The sequence below is a fragment of the Triticum aestivum genome, chromosome 2B (assembly GCF_018294505.1).
Source record: "Triticum aestivum cultivar Chinese Spring chromosome 2B, IWGSC CS RefSeq v2.1, whole genome shotgun sequence".
Taxonomy (NCBI): domain Eukaryota; kingdom Viridiplantae; phylum Streptophyta; class Magnoliopsida; order Poales; family Poaceae; genus Triticum; species Triticum aestivum.
In genome coordinates this window covers 737,900,169-737,919,987 of record NC_057798.1, presented here as the reverse complement: position 1 = coordinate 737,919,987, position 19,819 = coordinate 737,900,169, and the positions used below count along the sequence as shown (strand labels likewise).

Below are 19,819 nucleotides of genomic sequence, written 5' to 3'. Positions count from 1 at the left end.
TTTTCATATATTTTTATTTTGTACGGTGGATGTTTTTGATATTTTATTCTGTAGTCCTGGTCAACCGTATATATGTTTGACTTTCATGAAAATTGATGCACCTTATATTCTGGAACGGATGAAGTATATGATAGTAACAATAACTTGAGGTCAACTTTCTTTATGTTGTAGAAATCATATTATTTGCATCTTGGGGCACTGCACTGCACTTCTTTTGCTCTTCTGAGACCATGTACACATTTTTATGCATGAAATGTGTTGATCATTACGTGCTCATCTTTGTTTCTAAAAAAAACGTAAACAGTGATTTGGGTTGGTGAAGAAGATGAAACTTGATGTTTTACATCTTTAATAAGTGTTATGCTAATGTTGAGGTTTTTGTTCCTGTTTTGCAGGTAACATTGATTCTATACGAGGTTCTTAGGTTGCGTGGTGAGCCATCTTCAAAATATTCCAAAAGAAAAAACACATACTTACCATTATACAAGGAGGTAAAACTTGGGGGCATAGCTTATCCGGCAGGAGTGCACGTTCTATTGCCCACGATGTTCATTCACCATGATCCCAATATTTAGGGGCATGATGCGAGTGAATTCAACCCAGAAATGTTTTCTAAGGGCATCTCCAACGCATCAAAGGAGCAGGCCGCCTTCTTTCCATCTGGAATGGGTCCTCGGACATGCATAGGTCAGAACTCTGCATTGCTTGAAGCTAAGATGGCTCTAGCAAACATTCTTCAGCACAAAAACACTATGCTCAAATTAAGCCAAAGAAGCTCTGACGATGCTACACATTCTCTGGGCAGTGAAGAGCATCGAGCATGCAATAATTTTTCAAGTTGTACCCAGCTACAAGTTTTATACTTTGAACTGAAGTAAAGTATATACGCATTGGTGCTGTGATTCAGGATTCAACTAGATGCCCTAAAAACCAGGGGAACAAAGGACTGTCTGAAAACACTATCCTGACAGCTGCGTGCAGACAATGTAGTGCTCCCTCCGTAAAGAAATATAAGAGCGTTTAGATCACTAACTAGTGATCTAAACGCTCTTATATTTCTTGACAGAGGAGTACTTTCTTTGACATCAAAATGACGGGTCTAGATACACTTTGATCCCCGATTCAGAGCCGGTGCAGCCTGACCGGAACACCGTGCTGCGGGTGCAGTGTAAGGACGGCATAGGGCGCATGCACGTACGCCGGCGACAGCTCAAAAGAGAACCGCTGCAGGATCATGCTGACGGCCACCTTGGCCTCAAGCAGCGCGAAGTTCTGACCAATGCAGTTCCTCGGCCCTGAGCTGAAGGCGAAGAAGGCCCCCGGGTCCCTGCTTGCCTTGGAGATGCCGTCGGCAAACCTCCCCGGGTTGAACTCGCCGGCGTCATCCCCCCAGATGCCAGGGTCACGGTGGACGAACATGAGTTGCAGCGCGAGCATCACGTTCGGCGGGTATGTGACGCCTCCGAGCTCTATTTTCTTGTATGTCCGGCGGTTAATGAGCATCACCGGTGGGTACAGACGCAGGACCTCGTTGAACACCATCATAACCTGTCATACACAATTAGCAGAAAAATGACAGAATCAAAAGCTATGAACCTTGCAATTATCTAAGTGCCTAACTCATGTCACAGGCAAGCTAGCAAGTACTCACAACTTTTAGGCGGCTAAGGCCATTTAAATCTGGTTTGTTCTTCCCAAATACTTGCAGAACCTCCTCCCTGGCACGATCCTGCCACTCCGGATGCATGCTTAGTAGCACCACTGTCCATGTGAGCAGTACGGCTGTAGTCTCCATTCCCGCGAAGTAGAACAACTTGCATTCGTCAATTACATCTTCCACGGTCATCCCCTTGCTTGTTTTGCCATTGGCATCCTTGTAATCCATGTTTGACTCTAGTAGCAGGCCCAGCAGATCGTCCTTGTCAGTTCCTCCATTCTTCATGTACTTCTGCCTCTTCTCTATTATCCCCCTTAGAATCCCTTTGACCTCTGTATTTATAGCCTTCATCTTTCTGTTGTTTTCTGTCGGCAACAGACTGAAGAGTGAAAATATCCGTTGATTAGTTTCAGAAATGGATACAGAAATTTCATTGAGAAAACATTCTGGAACACATGAATCCACATAAATTGATATTTGTTTGTTGGGAACCAAATAATAAGGAAAATGAGGATCGTACGAGAAGCCCGGGATGTAATTAGTCCGGAAAGATTGGACAAGGCGCTCTGCTTGCTCGGCTTGAAGTTGGAAAATCCGCCTGCCTTCTTCGTTGGTGACACCGAATGCAGCTCTTGAAATGACATCCCCTGATAAATTTTGGAACTCCGACCAAACATCAAGCTCTATTGCTCCAACAGAAACAGTGACTGAATTATCCCATCTGTCAATTAGTTCACTGCAAGATGCAGAGAATGCCGGCAACATCCGCTGTAATCAATTCCAAGTAAATGGTCAGGGAGAAATGGTTTGGTCTTTTTATCTTCCTTGTTTGATCATATAGTAATAGGTTGCCGCTAATTGTGCCCTGTTAGTTAAATTTCCTAGGATCATGTGATGTATTGAATAAACGTACTAGTATTTTGCCTCGGTTGTCTGACATATCCATCACAAAGGAAATTCCAACCAGTTGATAGAACTCATACTATTTATAACTTTAGTATCACAATTTACAGCAATTAGTTATTATAATAACTTTGTATCTTCTCCAAAGGACTTTTTGATAGAAGTACAGTTACATACAGAGCCAGCTGTGGTAGCTTCTTGCAAATTTACAGTTCCATTGGATACGAAATTACCGATTATAGCCTTATAGGGAGCAACTTGACAAATTATATTATATCCACCTGATTTGACACCGAATTCATGTCGATCCAATTCTAGATTAGATATTGTGATCTGGAGTCTGATTTAGATATATTTACTGGATAGGAATCACACTGTGTAAACACGAGTTCTTTTAGCAAATACTAGTAATACTTTTCTAGTAAAAGAAATACAGTATTTTTTTTTTACAGTAAGCAAAATAAATAAATACTATTACCTTTAGCTTTTCTGCATGAAAGGCTGGATTCATAATCCTTCTATGTTTGGCCCATTCTTCACCGTCAAGGACCGCGAGTCCGCCAATAAACACCCTTGCAAGGCGGGCTAGCTTCGTTTTATCGAAGTGGCCGAATTTATTTGCGAGAACTTGCCGAACCAGCTCAGGATCACTGATTGTGATTCTTGGGTACGGCCCAAACCATGTGAATGAGACCTTCCCTGAGTTTTCAGCAACAGATGATAAGAATAGCCGAACACGACACTGAAACAAAGAGTGTAATAACCTAATGGCATATCAAAAAAATCAGGAGGAGCACGCAACTAGGAAAGATACAGTAGTTCTTCTAGTTGGGATCTGATGAAGAAAGCGGGCGGCGGTTGGCGGTGGTACATACCGTGCTCCGCAGTGACGCGGTGGAGGAGAGGGGAGACGCGCGGGACTATGTCGTGCGGCCGGTCCATTGGCACGGGCTTGGAGAGGGCCGCCCTCATGAGCCGCTGCTCTTCCCTGATGTCGCCTCTCAGGAACCGGTAGTGGGTGCCCCCGAGGCCCTGCGCCCTCAGGGCCCGTTCGATGCGCCTCGGGCCCCACCAGACCCACTCGAGCATCTTGACCGCCCACCACAGAGCCGCCATGGCCGCGGCGCCGGCGAGCAGGCTCCACGGCGAAGCGTCGCGCAGAATCGCCATGGCTTCCTCCATTCCTCCGCCCGCTCGCTCGCTCAGAGTGAATGTCAGACTGAAGACAAAGAGTGTAGATTGTAGATGCAGGCAGCAAGGACGGGCAGAGATATAGTAGTCATGATGACCATAACCCTGTAATCAAATAGAGCAGTAAATAAATTATTAATTGCTGGAACCTTAGCCGCCTTGGGGTAGGTAGGTTGCAGGCACAGAAAGGATATCTTTCATCATGCATATCCGAACGAGTCACTATTATTTTTCTATAAGTGATCCTTTCCGTATCTCAAGATCACCACAGTGGAGTAGAGGTAGCAAAATAAACTGATCCGTAAGAACACTAGGCTCACCAACCGCAGACCCACTCTTAGTACGAGGCGGAAACGTCATTAGCCATGGATTAACTAGTGAACGATCCACGTATCACGCATGCGTCGGCCAAGGACTTTCGCCGCCGGCCGGGGGACGTCAGGGAGCCGAGGCCGGCGGCAGAAGGGGAATACGACATGGGGAGTATCAGGGAAGCGCTTGCGTACCTCGTATCCGCAAGGTGGTTGAGGTGCCGTCCACGCGCGGTGCTGCTGCCTGCAGAGTGCAGACCTGGCCGGTCAATGGCGGCAGGGGAATCAGAGTGTAATCAGACGCAGCAGCCAAGGGAAATGAAAGGCCGGCGCCCCGCGCGCTCGTGTAAAGCCCATAGCCAAACAGCAGCGAACCAGTACGAGAAGCCCATGGGATCTCACCAAATCCATGGGCGACCCGCGGCCCAACGATCGGATACGACCGCGTGGCTAGTGCGGATGACATGTGGGGCCGGGTCCACATGACAGTGACCCTACAGCACCTAGATCAAACCTCATCTCATTTGTATCAAGGCAGACGCAATGGAGACATAGGGAAAATGACTGAACACTGATGAATGATTACTGAAGAAGAGACACAAGGCTCCAATGATTTGCTATGCAAAAAGACTATTGACAAATCAAAAAGACTTTAGAAAGTGACACTGAAAAACTATTATTTATCTCACAGACCATGACACTAGAGAAGAAGAATCTTTCTTTTGGAGACAGGCAAAACAGTGAGTACACTTTATTAAGTAAGCTAAATCCAAAACAGAACATCATGCATCACGACTTATCTTACAAAAGTGTGCATGCAAAGTTAGGCCGAAAAGCAACCCATTTAAAAAACAAGTCCAGTGAAGTTACATGATACTCGAGTAAAAATCAGTTACAAAAGTCTGCTCGGAAAAAAAACTAACAAGAACACATATAAAATCACCATGTCACCATTAGCAAGCATTCATGAATCATACCAGTAAGAAGTAACTAAAAATGAACTCAAAAGTAAACTATATATTTGTAGCAGATGAATCTCAAAGATCAGCAGGTGGCTTGGTTGCAGGAAAAATATATATATGAAAAATAGTTACGTACAAATGCAAAAGGACACGCGGGTATTTACAGACTGACCACACCAATGGAACTTAGAAAAGCACTCAATGAACAAATGAACGAAACACGAATTCCTAAAACACCCGTGCAATCTAGTTTGTGTAGGAGAACACATGCATGCACTAACACGTGTGCGAAAGAATAGAAAAAAGTAGGGCAGCATTTATGCCACACGTTGCAAAAATGCGGGCTATGATTCGATACTGACAAAATGCAGAGTTCAAGCCGGGGAAAACAAAATATAATTAAGTAACCTGAAAGTAGACAAAACAAAAACTGAATACCAGAAAATGATTACCAACTACCAAACTAACACTACAAAAAGCTTAACTGAATAATTTAGTACTCCCTCCGTCCGAAAATACTTGTCACCAAAATGGATGAAAAGAGATGTATCTAGAACTAAAATACATCTAGATACATCCCCTTTTATTCATTTTGATGACAAGTATTTCCGGACGGAGGAAGTAGTACCAAACTAACTAGTAGCTCACATCACTGAACTGAATGGGTACAGACTAGAGAACAGGGGCTAAAAACAGTACATGCCGCTGCTGGTGAAAAGCAGATAGATCGTGTACTGCCAAGGTACCAAAGGGATGTATTCGTTCCTCCATGCTAGATCAGCAGCACACAGCCACAAAATGCCCCAGAAATCAGCACCGAACATTATCAGTGTCCTGAAAAATTGAATCACCAGCACTCCCCAGAAAAACCGAATCATCACATTGCTGACGCAGGCCTCGATCCCCAAGGGCTGGGCAGAGGCGCTACATGGGAAATCGACGGGGAGGAAAGGAGGGATAGGACGACGCGCGCCGAGAGGTGGTTGCCAAATATATTCGAGAGAGCGGGGGGGCTGGCGCACACAGCAGAACCCTGTTGGGCCGGCCCGTGAAGGCAGAGCGCAGCGATCTATAACACCAAAAAATGAGCAAAAGAAACGCCTTCAACTGTATTCGAACTTAGGTCGTTGCATTCTTATCCAAGTTTAGCTAACCACTAGAGCCACTAGACATCCACGACAATAGCGGCGCAAAACTTTAAGAACGAGTGTGGCCGCGCTCTTTATTTGCAGAATCTCTACTCCTAATGGAGCAGTTGATGAATAGTCCGTCGGTTATTTTTCGTTGGTTTTATTTCGTCCCACCACTTTCGCTGGTTTTTTTCGTCTCTTACCCCACCGCACCCCATCCCACGCAGCCAAAAAAAACCAACACCCAGCAAAAAAAAAAAACCCATGAACCCCATCCTTCGTTGCCCCCTCCCATCGATCCCATCTACCCACGCCGCCGCCGTCCGAGGGGGAGACGACGACGCCGCCGCCTCTGCAAGGCAGGGCGGTTTGAATCCCGCCGCCGCCGAACTCCGGGAAACGCCCGACGGCGTACCCTGGAAGGCCTGGATCAAGGAGGAGCACAGGTATACCCTGCCACCAAAATCTCAATTGCAATCGACGCATTAAAGCAGGACTCCCCGATCCGTCAGACAGATCCTGCCGTTGGCCGCGACCCTCGTCGTCTACCTCCACCGGCCATCCCGCACACCCTTGCTCTCCGTGCGTCGCGCCATTCCCCACCCCGTTGTGCCCCGCCTCTGTCCTAACCGTCGAAATCGGCCTCGCCGGCGGCGCCGCTCCCGTGTGCTTCGTGCTCCTGCGCTGCTGCCGTCGCGATGTCCGGGGGATCCATGGCGGCCAGCTGCTTGTCAACCACAACGAGCGGAGGTAGCGAGTTGGATTTGGCCACGCCTGAGGTGAGCGGAGCAGAGCAGCGTGGTCACACCTCCTGATTGAACAAAAATCTCATACGCTTGACTACACGAGTGAGTCTCGAATTTCTGTGTTTTCGTCTATTCATAAAAATGAATCCATCCGCCAGTGCGAACTCCTCTTGTTGCGTGATTTGGTTTGGAAAATAGGCCTGCAAGCAAATAGTATTGTGTGAGTTTGATAGATGGATCCCATCCACCTCCTTTTCGATTTATAATCCATCCACTGCCATGGATTTGTTCCAATTTATTCATGAAATTGTGCTTTGCTCATGAACTGTTGAATTATGGGGCTCAAAATAATTACAAATTGATGTCATATCATTCAGTCTGTCATGTTCTCGTGGGCCGGCAGCGATTTCGTGGCCGCGGCATAGCGGCGCGGTGGCCGGGGGTCGCGGCGTCCCATGTGGGTGCAATGGTCACGGCAGCAGGCACACACGGCGGTGGTCGCGCATGGGGCTGCGCTGGTCTGTGACCACATGGTGGCGGTAGAAGGTCGTCTTCCCAGAGCACCGCACGCTGGCCGCCGTCTCCATCGGCGGCCGCACCAACAAGACAGGTACGCCGCCGCGCCCTCGACGTATTCCCTACTCCCGTGCACTCATGGAAGTCTGCATCGCTTCTTTTGCCCCATACGGCCTTGGCAGACTCCACTAGAAATTCCTATAAAGGGGATTTAGCTTAGAAGAACAATAGGCAAATTCTATAACCAATTGTGATTTTTTTTCTATTATTTAGTGTTCCTGAATTAGGTCAAGAATGTACTGCTTACATTGCAGACTGTATAATTCGGATGGGTCTTCTTCTACATGGTGACTATTGACGCAAAGAAGGATTGCACTTCGTTCCCATCTTCTACATAGCCTATACGTACGTGATTACTCAGATTTCAATTTAGTGTGAATATTCACTGTCATGATACTTGTCTGCATCAAGACGAGTTTGTCGGTGCTTAATCTGAAATTGTTGCATTTTTTGAAGCTAAATCGTGGTAAAATAGATACCAATTTTTAGGTTAATTCTTGGTCTGCAGTATGTTCATCCAGTAGAATGGATGCTTTTGAGTAGAAAAGTCTGAAAACTTGTTCAGATTTGATGTATGTTAGTAGAAGCACTTCCCTTAGGTTTAGTTCTTGCTAAGTATCATTTATAATTTTCCGCAAAAAAAAAGTATCTTCTGCGTTACGATAGGGCATAGTAGATTATAGTTGCCTTGGGCATCTAGCATTTTGGAAACTGTTGCAGTGCTGATAAATCAGTTCATGTTTTCATTAGTAACACCCTGTGATAAAGCCATGTACGTCATTTCACAAGCAGTCCAGCAGTCCTTAAATTTCTTGATGGTGGGAATAAGACGTACTTGACAATACTCAGTTTTTGTGTCTGGCGTGTTGCGCTATTTCAGGAGGAATATGAAAAGGAGATCAATCACACCAGGTCCCACGAGCTCATGTAAGTTGAAGAGGCAAAAATTCTTGATAACGTGGAGCATACTCGCATTATCGTCATTTTGTAACCTATTAGGCCTTCATAATTCTTTATGGGATGTAAAATTGGTTGTATTATTAACAAAACTCATTAATATGAACAATCCAGGTATATTTGCACTTCTATAGATTGTGAAAGTTTCAAATATTTAACGATGATACATGTACGGATTGATGGAGTAGTAACTTCAATTTAGTTCTTAAAATGTACTCCCTCCATTCCACAATGTAGTGCCTATAGATTTTTGTGAAAGTCAAACTTTGCCAACTTTGACCAAGTGTATAGAGAAAACTATCTACATCTACAATATCAAACATATACATTCTGAAAATATAACTCGCGATGTATCCGGTGATGTCCATTTGGTATTCTAGATGTATCTACTTTTCTCTATAGATATGGTCAAAGTTTGTAATGTTTGACTTTTGCAAAAATCTATAGGCACTACATTATGGAACGGAGGGAGTAAGAAATATGGATAAAATATGATAAGAATAGCAGAATTGTGTTTGCACGATGACGATGCACATGTTTTTCCGTGTGTATTGGTATACACTAGATGACTAGAATGTATATAGTACATCTTGTTTATCTTTTATTTTCACATGATTTATTTATCTTTTGGCATATTGGACATCTTGCGGCTTTCTGAATGGTGCCTTGCTAGGATGACCCAAATTATGTTAGTGTCGGTACGTTTAGTTGGTGATGGTTTAGCGGGAGCGACAACTGCATCTGTAACTTACGTAACTTACCCATTGGATGTTGTTCGAACTCGCTTGACAACACAGGTAACGTCCGTGATGTGTCCTGTTTAACTCTTTGGGATGTTCAGTCCATTGCTTATATTGCTGGTACAGGAGGGTGAGGCAGTGTCAAAGCTACTTAGCATTCTAAGATTGTGAACCAGTATATGGGTTTGCACATCTGAGTGCTGGTGATCTTCTTCGCGAAGAAGTTAAATGTGATATGGAGCAGGTAACAGTCTGCTTTCAGTTCCTGTAAATAAACTCTTACATTGTAATAATTTTCTTGATATCTTTTTAATGCCAGCCTCTTTCAGTTAGTACAATGATCAAGGATCTCATGTATGAAGGAAAGCTTGTGCCTTTTGAGATCATTGTCATGCTAATTAGTAAAGAACATGCTTGTGATTGGAAATAATAAGCTTCTGATTGATGGATTTCCGCAAAATGAATAACCGCCAATCATACGAGAATATTTAAGAATGCTTCTATGTACCTCCGATAGTGCCAATAGCAGATCAATCTCTTGTTGTGTGCTTCACACATGTGCATTTGTTTAACAGATTAAAATTGACCATGAGCTCGTACTATTAATTGATGGCTCAAGGGAAGAGACAGCGGCATATTCTTAGTTGAAATCAGGTGTGTACTTTTGATTAATTAGCCCCAACTTGGCTTGTTTGATTGCATGTCATCCAGTTTCATTGTCTTAGGGGAATAGATGATGACGCATGGACACCATTCGGTGGCAGTTTGATGTTTTTCAGGAATGAATTCCACTCGTTATTCAATACCACTATGAGAAAAGTAGTGAAATGCTGGCCGTCTGCAAAATGTACTGGTCCGTCTCGCGGTCTCACCCCAAAAACAGAGGAGAGGAGCAGGGAGCTCCTCCCTCACACTTGTCGGCTCCAAGGAGCCCCGCCACCATGCATGGAGAAGAGGAGCGCGGAGCTCCGCCGCCGCGTAAGGTTATCTCCACGCCACTAATATCCATTGTTGCATCTTGTAATTATTAATTTGGAATAAATCATGCAATTGACATTTCTATATGTTTTACTCTGTCTTTTTTGTAGGCAAACCAAGGCTGCAACGTTTGAATATTATACTCAGTCAGTTGCTCGACTACTTACAGTCCTATTACTTGAGACTTAATACTCGGTCAGCTGCCGTGTACATTGTTCTGACATAAATGCCACCATGTCTATGCGCAAGTCAGAAGGAACTTACCATCTAAAAAGATGTCTAATTAGTGTGGTACATGCTTCAGTACTGCAAGTTGGAGTAGCAAGTAAGTATACATCAAAAGAAAGTGCTGCTTCACTACTACATGCTTCAGCACTGACCATCTAAAAAGATGTCTAATTAGTGTGCATGAATCATGTTAATCCTGCAGTGCCTACCTGCACATTGATGCTCATACCTGACGGTGAGAGAAGTTGCATCTTGAGATTCAATTCTTTGATTTATGATGCCCAGCCATATGCACAATGAGAACATATATCCTTTTTCTAATCTCTGTTTTTCTAAGTTGAAACTATTTCTTTGTTACTTGGTTTGAGGACGGCAAAAGACTGGCCTTTTGCCGGACAGAGAAAAGACCGGCTTATTTTATTTTAACACAACATAGCAAGCTCCATATATTTCAGTTAGTACATGGCAGGATGCAGACTATGTGCAGTATTAGTGGTGTTTAGACTCCAAAATGGCAGTATTAGTGGTGTTTTAAAGAGAAAGATTCGTAAATGATGTTGTTTTCTACTAAGAAAATTCAGTAGTCGGTGTCACCATTGAGTGCCAATGTGATGGGCATTTAAGATTTAGATTCAGAACTCCAGGGTTCAACACAGATGGCTTCACTTCAATATTTTTCCCCATGTGGTTGATGGATGCTTCACTTAAGTTTTGATGCATCGTGTATACTGAATCCTACATTATGTTGAGAAATTTAGATATATAAAAGTATCTGTAAGCCGACCACATACCACACATTTTAAAGGTTTATTTTCTCTACATCTGTACTAGCTTTGAACCAAGTATTTCTACTTTCTTTTTATTTGTTGCCAAAAATTAAGGAATGTTGATCTGATGTATTTTTACAACAATCAGCGTGTTGACGTGGAGCTTGTCCATTCGCGACATACCTTGTTTATGTGGGAGGGCTGGATGATTGAAAGTCGGACGTACCATTAACGACGGTTGTGAGCATGGATTGGGGAGACGAAGATTATGGGAGCACAAGAAAGAAAAGAAGAAGAAAACACGTTGCGGAGCGTGGCGGCCTCCCAGTTCTTGGCCTCTGTCGGGTGGCTAGACCACGCCACATAGAAGACGAGGGTTATCTCAGTTAGGGGCCTCGGCAACGACGACGAGAATGGCCAGGTCGAAATCACAGGTGCGTGACGGCTGGAGACGGCCGCAGGGTCCAGAGATGGGGCGCACGGCGGATGTGTTCTACTTCCCATTGAGAGAATTCTGGTGGGTTTCTCTAATAGTATGCCAAACTAACTAACAATTGTAGTTAACTATACTGCAGCGGCGCACTTCTTATTTTGGGATTAAGCCTAATGCTTGCTCTACCAATCAAGTAGTACTGTTGTGAACTCATAGGTAACACCATTCTCTATCCAATACAGTGCATAGCTTTACGTAGATTGGCATGGCTGATCTTCTCTTCCATTATTATTGCTACTTTATGTTTTAATTCCATTGTTCTTCACTTGATCTTCGGATCCATGTTCCAGTGACTTCCTGAACTTTTATTGTTGATGGGAAGTTTCTATTTTAATTTTTCTTTCACTTTATCTTCAGGTTTACAGGGTTATGGATCCATGTTTGAGTTTATAGAAGTGTGTTTACTTATCTAGCTTTCTGTTCTCATTCTGTTTGAAATCCATCGACATTTTCCAAAATTCCCTTATCAATGCACGAGTTTCCTTTCTTAATTAACATGTGAAGTTCCTTGTTCAACAATGATTTTTAGGCCAAATCAGAGGATGCAGGTTGTACCATTGAAGAGAGAAAATTATGAGAAAACTACAATATATGAGAGGCTTGGTTGATACCTTCAGAAAAGCTACATCCCAATAATGTTGTGGGTTACACCTTCTGGCTTGAAAATCAGCTTCATAACAAGAAAGTTGCAACACTATATTGGTGGATAATTGCATTAAATAAATACTGTAATGGTGCATTTGTTTTTAGATTTCTATTAACCTGGTACCAAAAAGGTATGCGTGCATGCTCGAATTTTTTTAGCATTTGTGCATCTGGCTATTCAAGCATCCTTGAGTGATACATATTTCTTTGTACATTGAAATGCAGTTGGAGAGCAAGGACCTTATATCAGTGGTGTTTATACTCCAAAATTGCAGTATCGGTGGTGTTTATACTCCAAAATTGCAGTATCAGTGGTGTTTAGATTCCAAAACCTATCTAGAGTAATCTGTCATTTGTTCTTCAAAGAGATTGCGTATATGTTACCCCATGTCAGGTTCAGTACCTCTGGGTTCAAGATCTATAGCTACAAGTATTTTTGACTAGATTGTGGTCATATATGTGCTAATTCATGCTGATACGCATGCTCTTTGAACTTTTGAAAGGAATGGATGAAATCATCATCAGAGCTTCTGCAAATGGGATCTCTCCTGTAAGCCCTGCTATAGTTACTTCACTGGTTTGAACTTTGAGTAACTTGATATATGTGTCTCGCAGACAAAAATATTTTTATTTATTAGTTGTACTAGTACAAATGCCCGTGCGTTGCACCGGGCGAAAAATTAAATATAACCTGCTCGATGTGCCATTATGGAACACTTTTTTAATTCGATTATTGGAAACATTAGAAATAAGGTTACGTTGAACATTTCTTTTTGCACTATGAAATTTGGGCGTACCCTAATAATGTTTGTCATGACCTATTTCGGCTCATCATTTTCATTTCAACCTATGATAAAGTACTTGTGTATGAAATATTCTTTCAGTCAATTCTATTTTTTGTTGTTTAGAAAAACACGATTATTATTTTTACTTTGAGAAGGTTTTTTTTTAGAATTTTGAGAATGTTTTAAAAAATGGAATCATTTTTATGGTGCCGTTGATTTTTTTGAAATATTGTATTTTATGTCTTATTTATTTTGCACTGTTTTTGGGTTTGGTCCATTGAGAGTGTAGGGGGTTTAGGTCATGTGCTGCCCGCTTGCTCGCACGCCCTTCTCCCAGCGACCAAAACGGGCTTCAGGGCAACTCCAACACGCAGACCCAAACGGACCATTTGGGTCGGCGAAGCGGACATGTTTGTTCGCTTTTTCATTTCGGTCAACCGCATTGCCCAACAGTGTTGCCCCATTTGTGGGCGTGTCCGCCTTGAGCATTTCGTCAAACACCTCGCAGGCTAGCACCGCCGACGAGATCCTGGACGCCCGCCAAGGAGGAGGCCGCGACTTTCGCCTGGGCCAAGGCCCTCGGAGGACACCGTCACGGGAACTCGCGCGCGCTAGAGAGAGACTGTCGCGGGACCTGCGACGAGCTGTTGCAGCTGCGTGGAGGGAGGCCGCGAGCTTGGTAGGGCAGCGTGCCAAGACGAGCGTGAGCAGGGCGACCGTGGCGGCGCGATGGTGGAGAAGATGCTACTCCGGCCTATTCGGCGGTGCGGTGGCAGTGACCAGGGGCGGCAAGGTTCAATGCCCATATGTTGTAATGGGCGGGAAAAAATTTAAAATCTACATTGTGTGCCTTTACACAACACTTCTTATATCCAATTTTGGCAAACGTTTCTTAAATAAGATTACACTGAACTATCGCTTTTTGGGCCATGTAACTTGAACGTGAATAAGCCATCCTAATCGTTTGTGTGGACCAACTTCAGCTCGACACTTTCATCTCATGAAAGAGTTGGGGTGCATGGAATACATGGTAGATTAGCATGATTTTTTTATTTATTTTTGAAAAGGTGATTTTTTTTCTTTAAATTTGGACAATAGTTTTTGGATTTTTTTTAATGCAATAATTTTTTGGAGACGAACATTATCTGGTTAATAGTTTTTGGATTTTTTTTTAAAAATGGAATGATTTTTTGGAGACAAACATTATCTGGTAGGGAAATTGCACAGTGCTTTTCTATTCTTATATTGGTTTGCGGATCAATCGATTTTTTAAATATGAAATTATGGATGATGCTACGCACGAGTAAAAGCAGCAGGCTGCTGGCCTAATTGTCCTGACATTAGAGAGTCGAGCTCTAGATCAAAGTTACATCGTCATATTTTCCTCTAGCCGAAGGTAGATCAAGGATACTGGCTGCTACCACACGCCAACATAGAGCAGCAGTGCATCACTTCGCTTAAAGAGGCGAGATGAGCAGTGCAGCACTTCAGCTAGACAGGTGAGTTGGGACGTTACAAGTACATAATAAACATATTATTTTACACAATTCATGTCAGCGATAGATCTAGCACCAGCATTGGTGGATCTATAATCATTCTTGTAAAATATGTCTTCACTTGTATCAATTATATAAACTCACTATGCAATGTCGACAGTAAAACCAATATTAACCAATGCTGGTAAATTCAATGCACATTTAGTACCAGCCTCATCCACAAGAGTACATATCTACTCCCTTCATTCCATAATACAAGAACGTTTTTCAAGCAAAAATGTTCTTATATTATGGGACGGAGGGAGTAGATTTTATTAAAGCTAAATACTCATGTCATTTACAGCCACCAATATCTAATTGGCCATCCAATGAATTATGAGGCACGCTTTCCTTAGCTTCATATCTAAAACCACCATCACGGGCTGCCAGCCAGTAGTAGAGAAGCTCATTTTTCATAAATAGCACATGTCCTGTTGAGAGAAAATGGAAGTTAGCACCAAGTTTCCAGAGTAGCTTACATAATCAATCTGCACAAATATCTGGAGATCTTACATAGCAGTTTTAATTTTGGTTTTCTTGATACAACTGAGGAATTCTAGTACATCGGCAGGTATGTTGTCTTCATATTCGTTCTCGTTGAATGCTAGCAGTTGTCCCAAATTTTGTTTTCAGAGTTCGCATCCATCTTGTACAACCATATTTTTGCAAACGAATAAGACTTGCGTCACATGTGTAAAATATAACATTCGGATATTTGTACAGCAAGAAGCACTATGGCAGGTAACACTCTTTTCCAGGATAATAATTGGCGTCAATTCCTTTGGATATATAGAACCATATAATTGTTTCAAAAGGTCACCATTTTTCTGTTCACATATATTGCTGGAAGATATTCTGGATGGAACATTAGAAGTTTACCGTGCCGCCATAATGGTTACTACTTGCTTGCATCAATTCAGATTTCTACTTGCTGCAGATAGTTTGATAAAGGAAACAAGATGGCAAATCGTACAGATCGAAGAGGTGCTTTGCTTGAGCCTATGGCAATAGACCAATTGCGTTAAATATTTTCTCAAATCAATTTTTCTAGTTTAAACATCAGTAAACCCTGGCTGTAAATCACTGTAAACATAGCTCCATCATAATTTACACAAAGAAAAAGAGATACCTTCAGCGAAGTCGGTCTAGGCGATGGCTGATGGTCTTCCAGCAAAGTCGGCGGAGGCGACATTTTGTGTAACAACAACAAAAATTGAAGTTAAAACTCCAACAATTACCTTGTTCAAACAATATTCCAGATTTTCCAAAGATGCAATCAGCACGGAGTTCAATCAAATAGGGAGCAGTTATAACAATACAGTAAATAGTGGAGTGACAGATAATCTTGAAAAGCTACTGGATGGGCCCATAGTGAAGTGATCTAGATGCTTCTTCCAAGATTATTTTGTCGGCAAGAGCAGATCAAGGCTTTAATTACTTGCTAGTGGCTAGCTGCACAAACTAAAGATTCAAGCATACAGATCGAAGATGTGCTAGTTTACCCAGTCGGCAAGAGCATATCAAGGCTTCAAGTAAATGCTAGCATTAAGTTAAGCTGGTGCTTGCTGCAGCTAGCTGCACCAACTACTGATTCAGCCTATGACAACACAAAAAGATTCAGACAAATACAGATAGTAAAGGTGCTTGCTTCAGCCTATGCCAACACACAAATTTTACAATCAAAGCCTTGCTTACTTGATTGCATCAATTCAAACTGCTACTTGTTGCAGCTACTTTCACAAACGAAATAAGATAGCAAAATAATATAAAGTTTCCAGCCTATAATTATAACTGAACTTTGGATGTAAATCAAAGATAGCTAATATAGGACCTGGTCCACGCTTTCAACATCAGCGTTATGTACCACAATCACAACCAGTAGTAAAATAAGACCAAAGACACATCTGAAGCAATGAACGTTAGGTTGCAGAAAACAAAAGACCATAATTTCAATACTCCTTGTCTACATACCTCAAGTGAAGAACCAGCCGACAAAGTTGCGGCGAACTGTGCAACACCGTCGGACGGCGGATTGTCTTCCAGCATTGGGCGGTGTTCCGACAAAGTGGGCATGCACATTTAAATATATATTTACAAGGGGTAGGGGCGGATGGAACATATTTCTTTCATAATATTATGAGTCCTAACTTTTTGTGCATTTATAACTGAAGTGTAGCATCTATGAATCTTTCAGACTTGAATCAAACAGGGAGCAAACAGGAACTTGTTCATAAACTTATTTGTTCATGGATTCACATCAAATAGGGAATCAACCAGGAACTGGCAAACATTGGACTAATATAAAGTACAGGCAACACCCAGCTTACAGAGATTGGACGCCCAATTTAAACAGAAAAATGTTCACGCAACGTTCGTACACGTCCAGATTACAGACTGTTTTTGATTTCTTATAAAAAGGGCAAATCTCCAAGCAATATCCAACAATGTTGGAATAATATGAGTACATGTTAGTATCGTCTTACACAATTTTGTTCCTTATCCCCTTACATCATTTAACTACACCAACTCTATGATACCCAGATTAAAAAAATGCTATGAGTAACAGCTCAAGTAAAAAATCAAGAAAATTGAACCTGATATTCAATGAAGGGCAGTGGACATGATGAACTTGTGCTACTTGTGCTGCATCACAACCTCCAACATCATTTAATTACCTGAATACAAACAAATCAAATCTGACCCTAAATCTGTCTCTGTAGCTAATAGAGAGTAAATCTGTCTCTGTAGCCAATAGAGAGAAGCAGAGTCTCTCACCTCGCCCGGATCTGCTGAAAACCAGTACTTGGGGGACAAAGAAGTTGGTAGCCGTGACAACGATTGAGGTGCAGGGGAGGCAGTAGTTGAGGTCCTCCACGCATCGCCCAACTCGTCCACCAACGCCGCCCGCGCACGCTCGATCCTCGTGGGCCTGTGGGGAGTAGGGGTGAGGGGAGGTGGGGACTGGACAGGGATGGAGGAGGGAGAAGGGGAGGATAGAAGATGGAGAAGAGGGGAGGACGGAGCGCCGGCGGGCATGTCGTCCACCACGGTTGGTCCTGGGAGGAGTAGGGGTTGGGGGAGAAGATGAAGAAGAGGGGTGGACGGAGCACCAGTGGGCACGCCGGAGAGGCGGCGGCTCCACCCTAGCTCGCTTGGGGGGAAGGAGGAGATGGATGCGAGGAGTAAAAAACAAATCGTTTTTTTTCACTCAAAAAAAGGAGTGCGGGTTGAATAACAAAAACTACAGGGGCTTTTTCGCAAATTGCCACGACGGTGAACCCGGAGACCCAATCCGTGCTTTATTATTAGGGAGAGATACATTGTAGGTTAATACTCGTGGATGTTGAAGAAGTTAAATGCTATGTACTCTTTATTAGTTTGGTTTGAAATGAAAAGGATGGCAAGCTTCTTCAGTTTATTAGTTTTTTGTTTGAAATGAGTTATTTTTTAAATCAAAGTTATATGGTCTATAATTATTGCTGGGAAAAACAGAACCCCTGATTGTCTAATAATACACATGAGCTATGTACTTTCTATTTGTCTGGTTTGCATTCATGTTACGAGAAGCGGTCCTTCTACTACGTTGTTGCTTTTTTTAATATACCACCAATCTAGTCTGACTTAAAGCCTACCTATATATGTCTTAGAGCATCCACACGATGACATCAAGAACCTAAGGGGTGAGAGGAATAGGGAGACAGCAAGTTTGATTTCATGTTAACAAAAATTGACACAACATTTGATGTGATGTGGGTTTAAAGATACAGATTAGACATAACTAATATTGAGTCGCTAGAATATGTATGTTTCCATTGCAGCACACAGGCGATTGGCTAGATTTGAGGGGACCAGTTGCGACTTGATCACCTTTTTTCCTTTATCCTGTTCGCTCATTGGTCGGGCGTGTATGTGGACGTTTGAGGAGGACTGGGGAGACTGATGATGTTATGTACCTAGGGTAGGGTCATGGATCTATCTAGGATACCATGCCCAAGGACATCCTTAGACGAAGCTACCTTCCAGTCAACCAAGAGAGGCTTCACTCGACCGGCTAGAAGACACTCGACCATGAAGACTCACTCGACCATCAGAAGTTCAGGATCTACTCTGCATCCAAACGGTCTGTAATTAAGTAGTCTTAATGGTCATGATGGCACTTTATGTAGGGCGTTACCAGTAACGCCAGACCTTAATGTACTTTAACCCTCTGCTAACGTGGGCTGGCTGGGGTCTTGGCGTCCTCTATATAAGCCACCCCCTCCACTGGTAGAGGGGTTGGCACCCCTATAACTCATATACACAGAGATCAGTCGACCGCCTCCGGGCTCCGAGACGTAGGGCTGTTACTTCCTCCGAGAAGGGCCTGAACTCGCTAAACACTCGTGTGTACAACTACTCCATAGCTAGGATCTTGCCTCTCCATACCTACCCCCATTCTACTTTCAGACTTAGAACCACGACAGCTGGTGCCCACCGTGGGGCAGGTGTCTTAGCGACTTTTTTGGAGAAGTTGCAATTTGTCCGATCGCCTTCATCATGGTCTCCGGCGGAGCTTTGGTCGAGGGCCACGAGATCCGTCTCGGTGCGCTCACTTTCATTGCCGACGACTCCGCTCGGCTCCAGGAGGCACCACTCGACATCGACGCGCTCCCCGTCCGCGGGGCGACGCACTTTCGGGCGTGTGTCCGCGGCGTCTTGTTGCGGCAGCCGTCGACTCCATACCGGTCGACTCCTGCGCCGTCCTCCCTCCCTGTCTCCCACCAGCGCAAGCGCTCTGGTCGGTCGAGGCTCCAACGATGGGTGAGACACGCAGTGGCTCGCCAATCGGCCACCACCCAAGTCGCGGCGATTGAGCCCGACGAATCTCTCTATGGCCTGTTCGACCTGTCGACTGGCTTCGTAGAGACCGCATCCGAGTGCGATAGCAGTGATCCAGCGGCGGAGGTCCTGATGGTCAACAGGCCCCGTAGTCCTCCCGGTTTCCCCCGCGGCGACGGGATGGACGACGAGGACGACCCCGCTCAAGCCCATGAAGAGTACCAACCTGAGCCGCTCACTTCCCAGCAGAGGGAAGAACTTCGCCGCCGGAACATGGATGCCCTGCATACTCCCATTGCAGGAGAAACACCTGAGGCTCGTGCCCTGGAAGAGGCGCGTTTAGCCAACCTGGCTGAACGCACTCGACTGGAGAACCTTCAGCGAGCACTCGACGAGC

At 43.8% G+C, this 19,819-nt stretch overlaps 1 protein-coding gene and 2 long non-coding RNA genes across 28 annotated transcripts; 1 reads left to right on the top strand and 2 right to left on the bottom strand.

The window, feature by feature from the left end:
* Nucleotides 1-816: 816 nt before the first annotated feature.
* LOC123042371 (cytochrome P450 72A11) lies at nt 817-4,380 on the bottom strand. 3 transcript variants are annotated; one of them, XM_044464840.1, is made up of 5 exons: nt 4,258-4,380; nt 3,436-3,856; nt 3,039-3,259; nt 1,652-2,425; nt 817-1,548 (listed from the first exon to the last, which is right to left on the bottom strand). In XM_044464840.1, exons 2-5 carry the CDS (start codon nt 3,740-3,742, stop codon nt 1,123-1,125), a joined length of 1,728 nt encoding a protein of 575 aa, XP_044320775.1. In that variant the 5' UTR covers nt 3,743-3,856; nt 4,258-4,380; the 3' UTR covers nt 817-1,122. The 3 variants fall into 3 exon arrangements, with proteins under 3 accessions (XP_044320775.1, XP_044320776.1, XP_044320777.1); XM_044464841.1 differs by having other exon boundaries at nt 3,436-3,779; nt 4,258-4,361; XM_044464842.1 differs by lacking the exon at nt 4,258-4,380 and having other exon boundaries at nt 1,652-2,036; nt 2,178-2,425; nt 3,436-3,851.
* Nucleotides 4,381-6,390: 2,010 nt separating this feature from the next.
* On the top strand, nt 6,391-13,050 carry LOC123047052 (uncharacterized). 24 transcript variants are annotated; one of them, XR_006422765.1, is made up of 11 exons: nt 6,391-6,600; nt 7,278-7,510; nt 7,731-7,821; nt 8,357-8,403; nt 9,107-9,230; nt 9,300-9,417; nt 9,749-9,827; nt 9,938-10,156; nt 10,262-10,476; nt 10,582-12,415; nt 12,510-13,050. It is a non-coding gene; the product is annotated as an uncharacterized lncRNA (long non-coding RNA). The 24 variants fall into 24 exon arrangements; XR_006422758.1 differs by lacking the exon at nt 9,107-9,230; XR_006422756.1 differs by lacking the exon at nt 9,107-9,230 and having other exon boundaries at nt 9,231-9,417.
* A 1,803-nt stretch (nt 13,051-14,853) lies between these two features.
* On the bottom strand, nt 14,854-17,048 carry LOC123042370 (uncharacterized). Its single transcript, XR_006418767.1, has 3 exons — nt 16,576-17,048; nt 15,734-15,768; nt 14,854-15,603 (listed from the first exon to the last, which is right to left on the bottom strand). It is a non-coding gene; the product is annotated as an uncharacterized lncRNA (long non-coding RNA).
* Between the last annotated feature and the right edge of the window lie 2,771 nt (nt 17,049-19,819).

What these genes read in the sequence shown, in the direction of transcription:
- LOC123042371 (XM_044464840.1), bottom strand. Translation starts at nt 3,742, where the DNA reads ATGGAGGAAGCCATGGCGATTCTGCGCGACGCTTCGCCGTGGAGCCTG. An exon ending in TTCATGCAGAAAAGCTAAAG is followed by an intron (nt 2,426 to 3,038) that starts GTAATAGTATTT and finishes AATTGATTACAG; the next exon opens with CGGATGTTGCCGGCATTCTC. An exon ending in GCCTTAGCCGCCTAAAAGTT is followed by an intron (nt 1,549 to 1,651) that starts GTGAGTACTTGC and finishes TGTGTATGACAG; the next exon opens with GTTATGATGGTGTTCAACGA.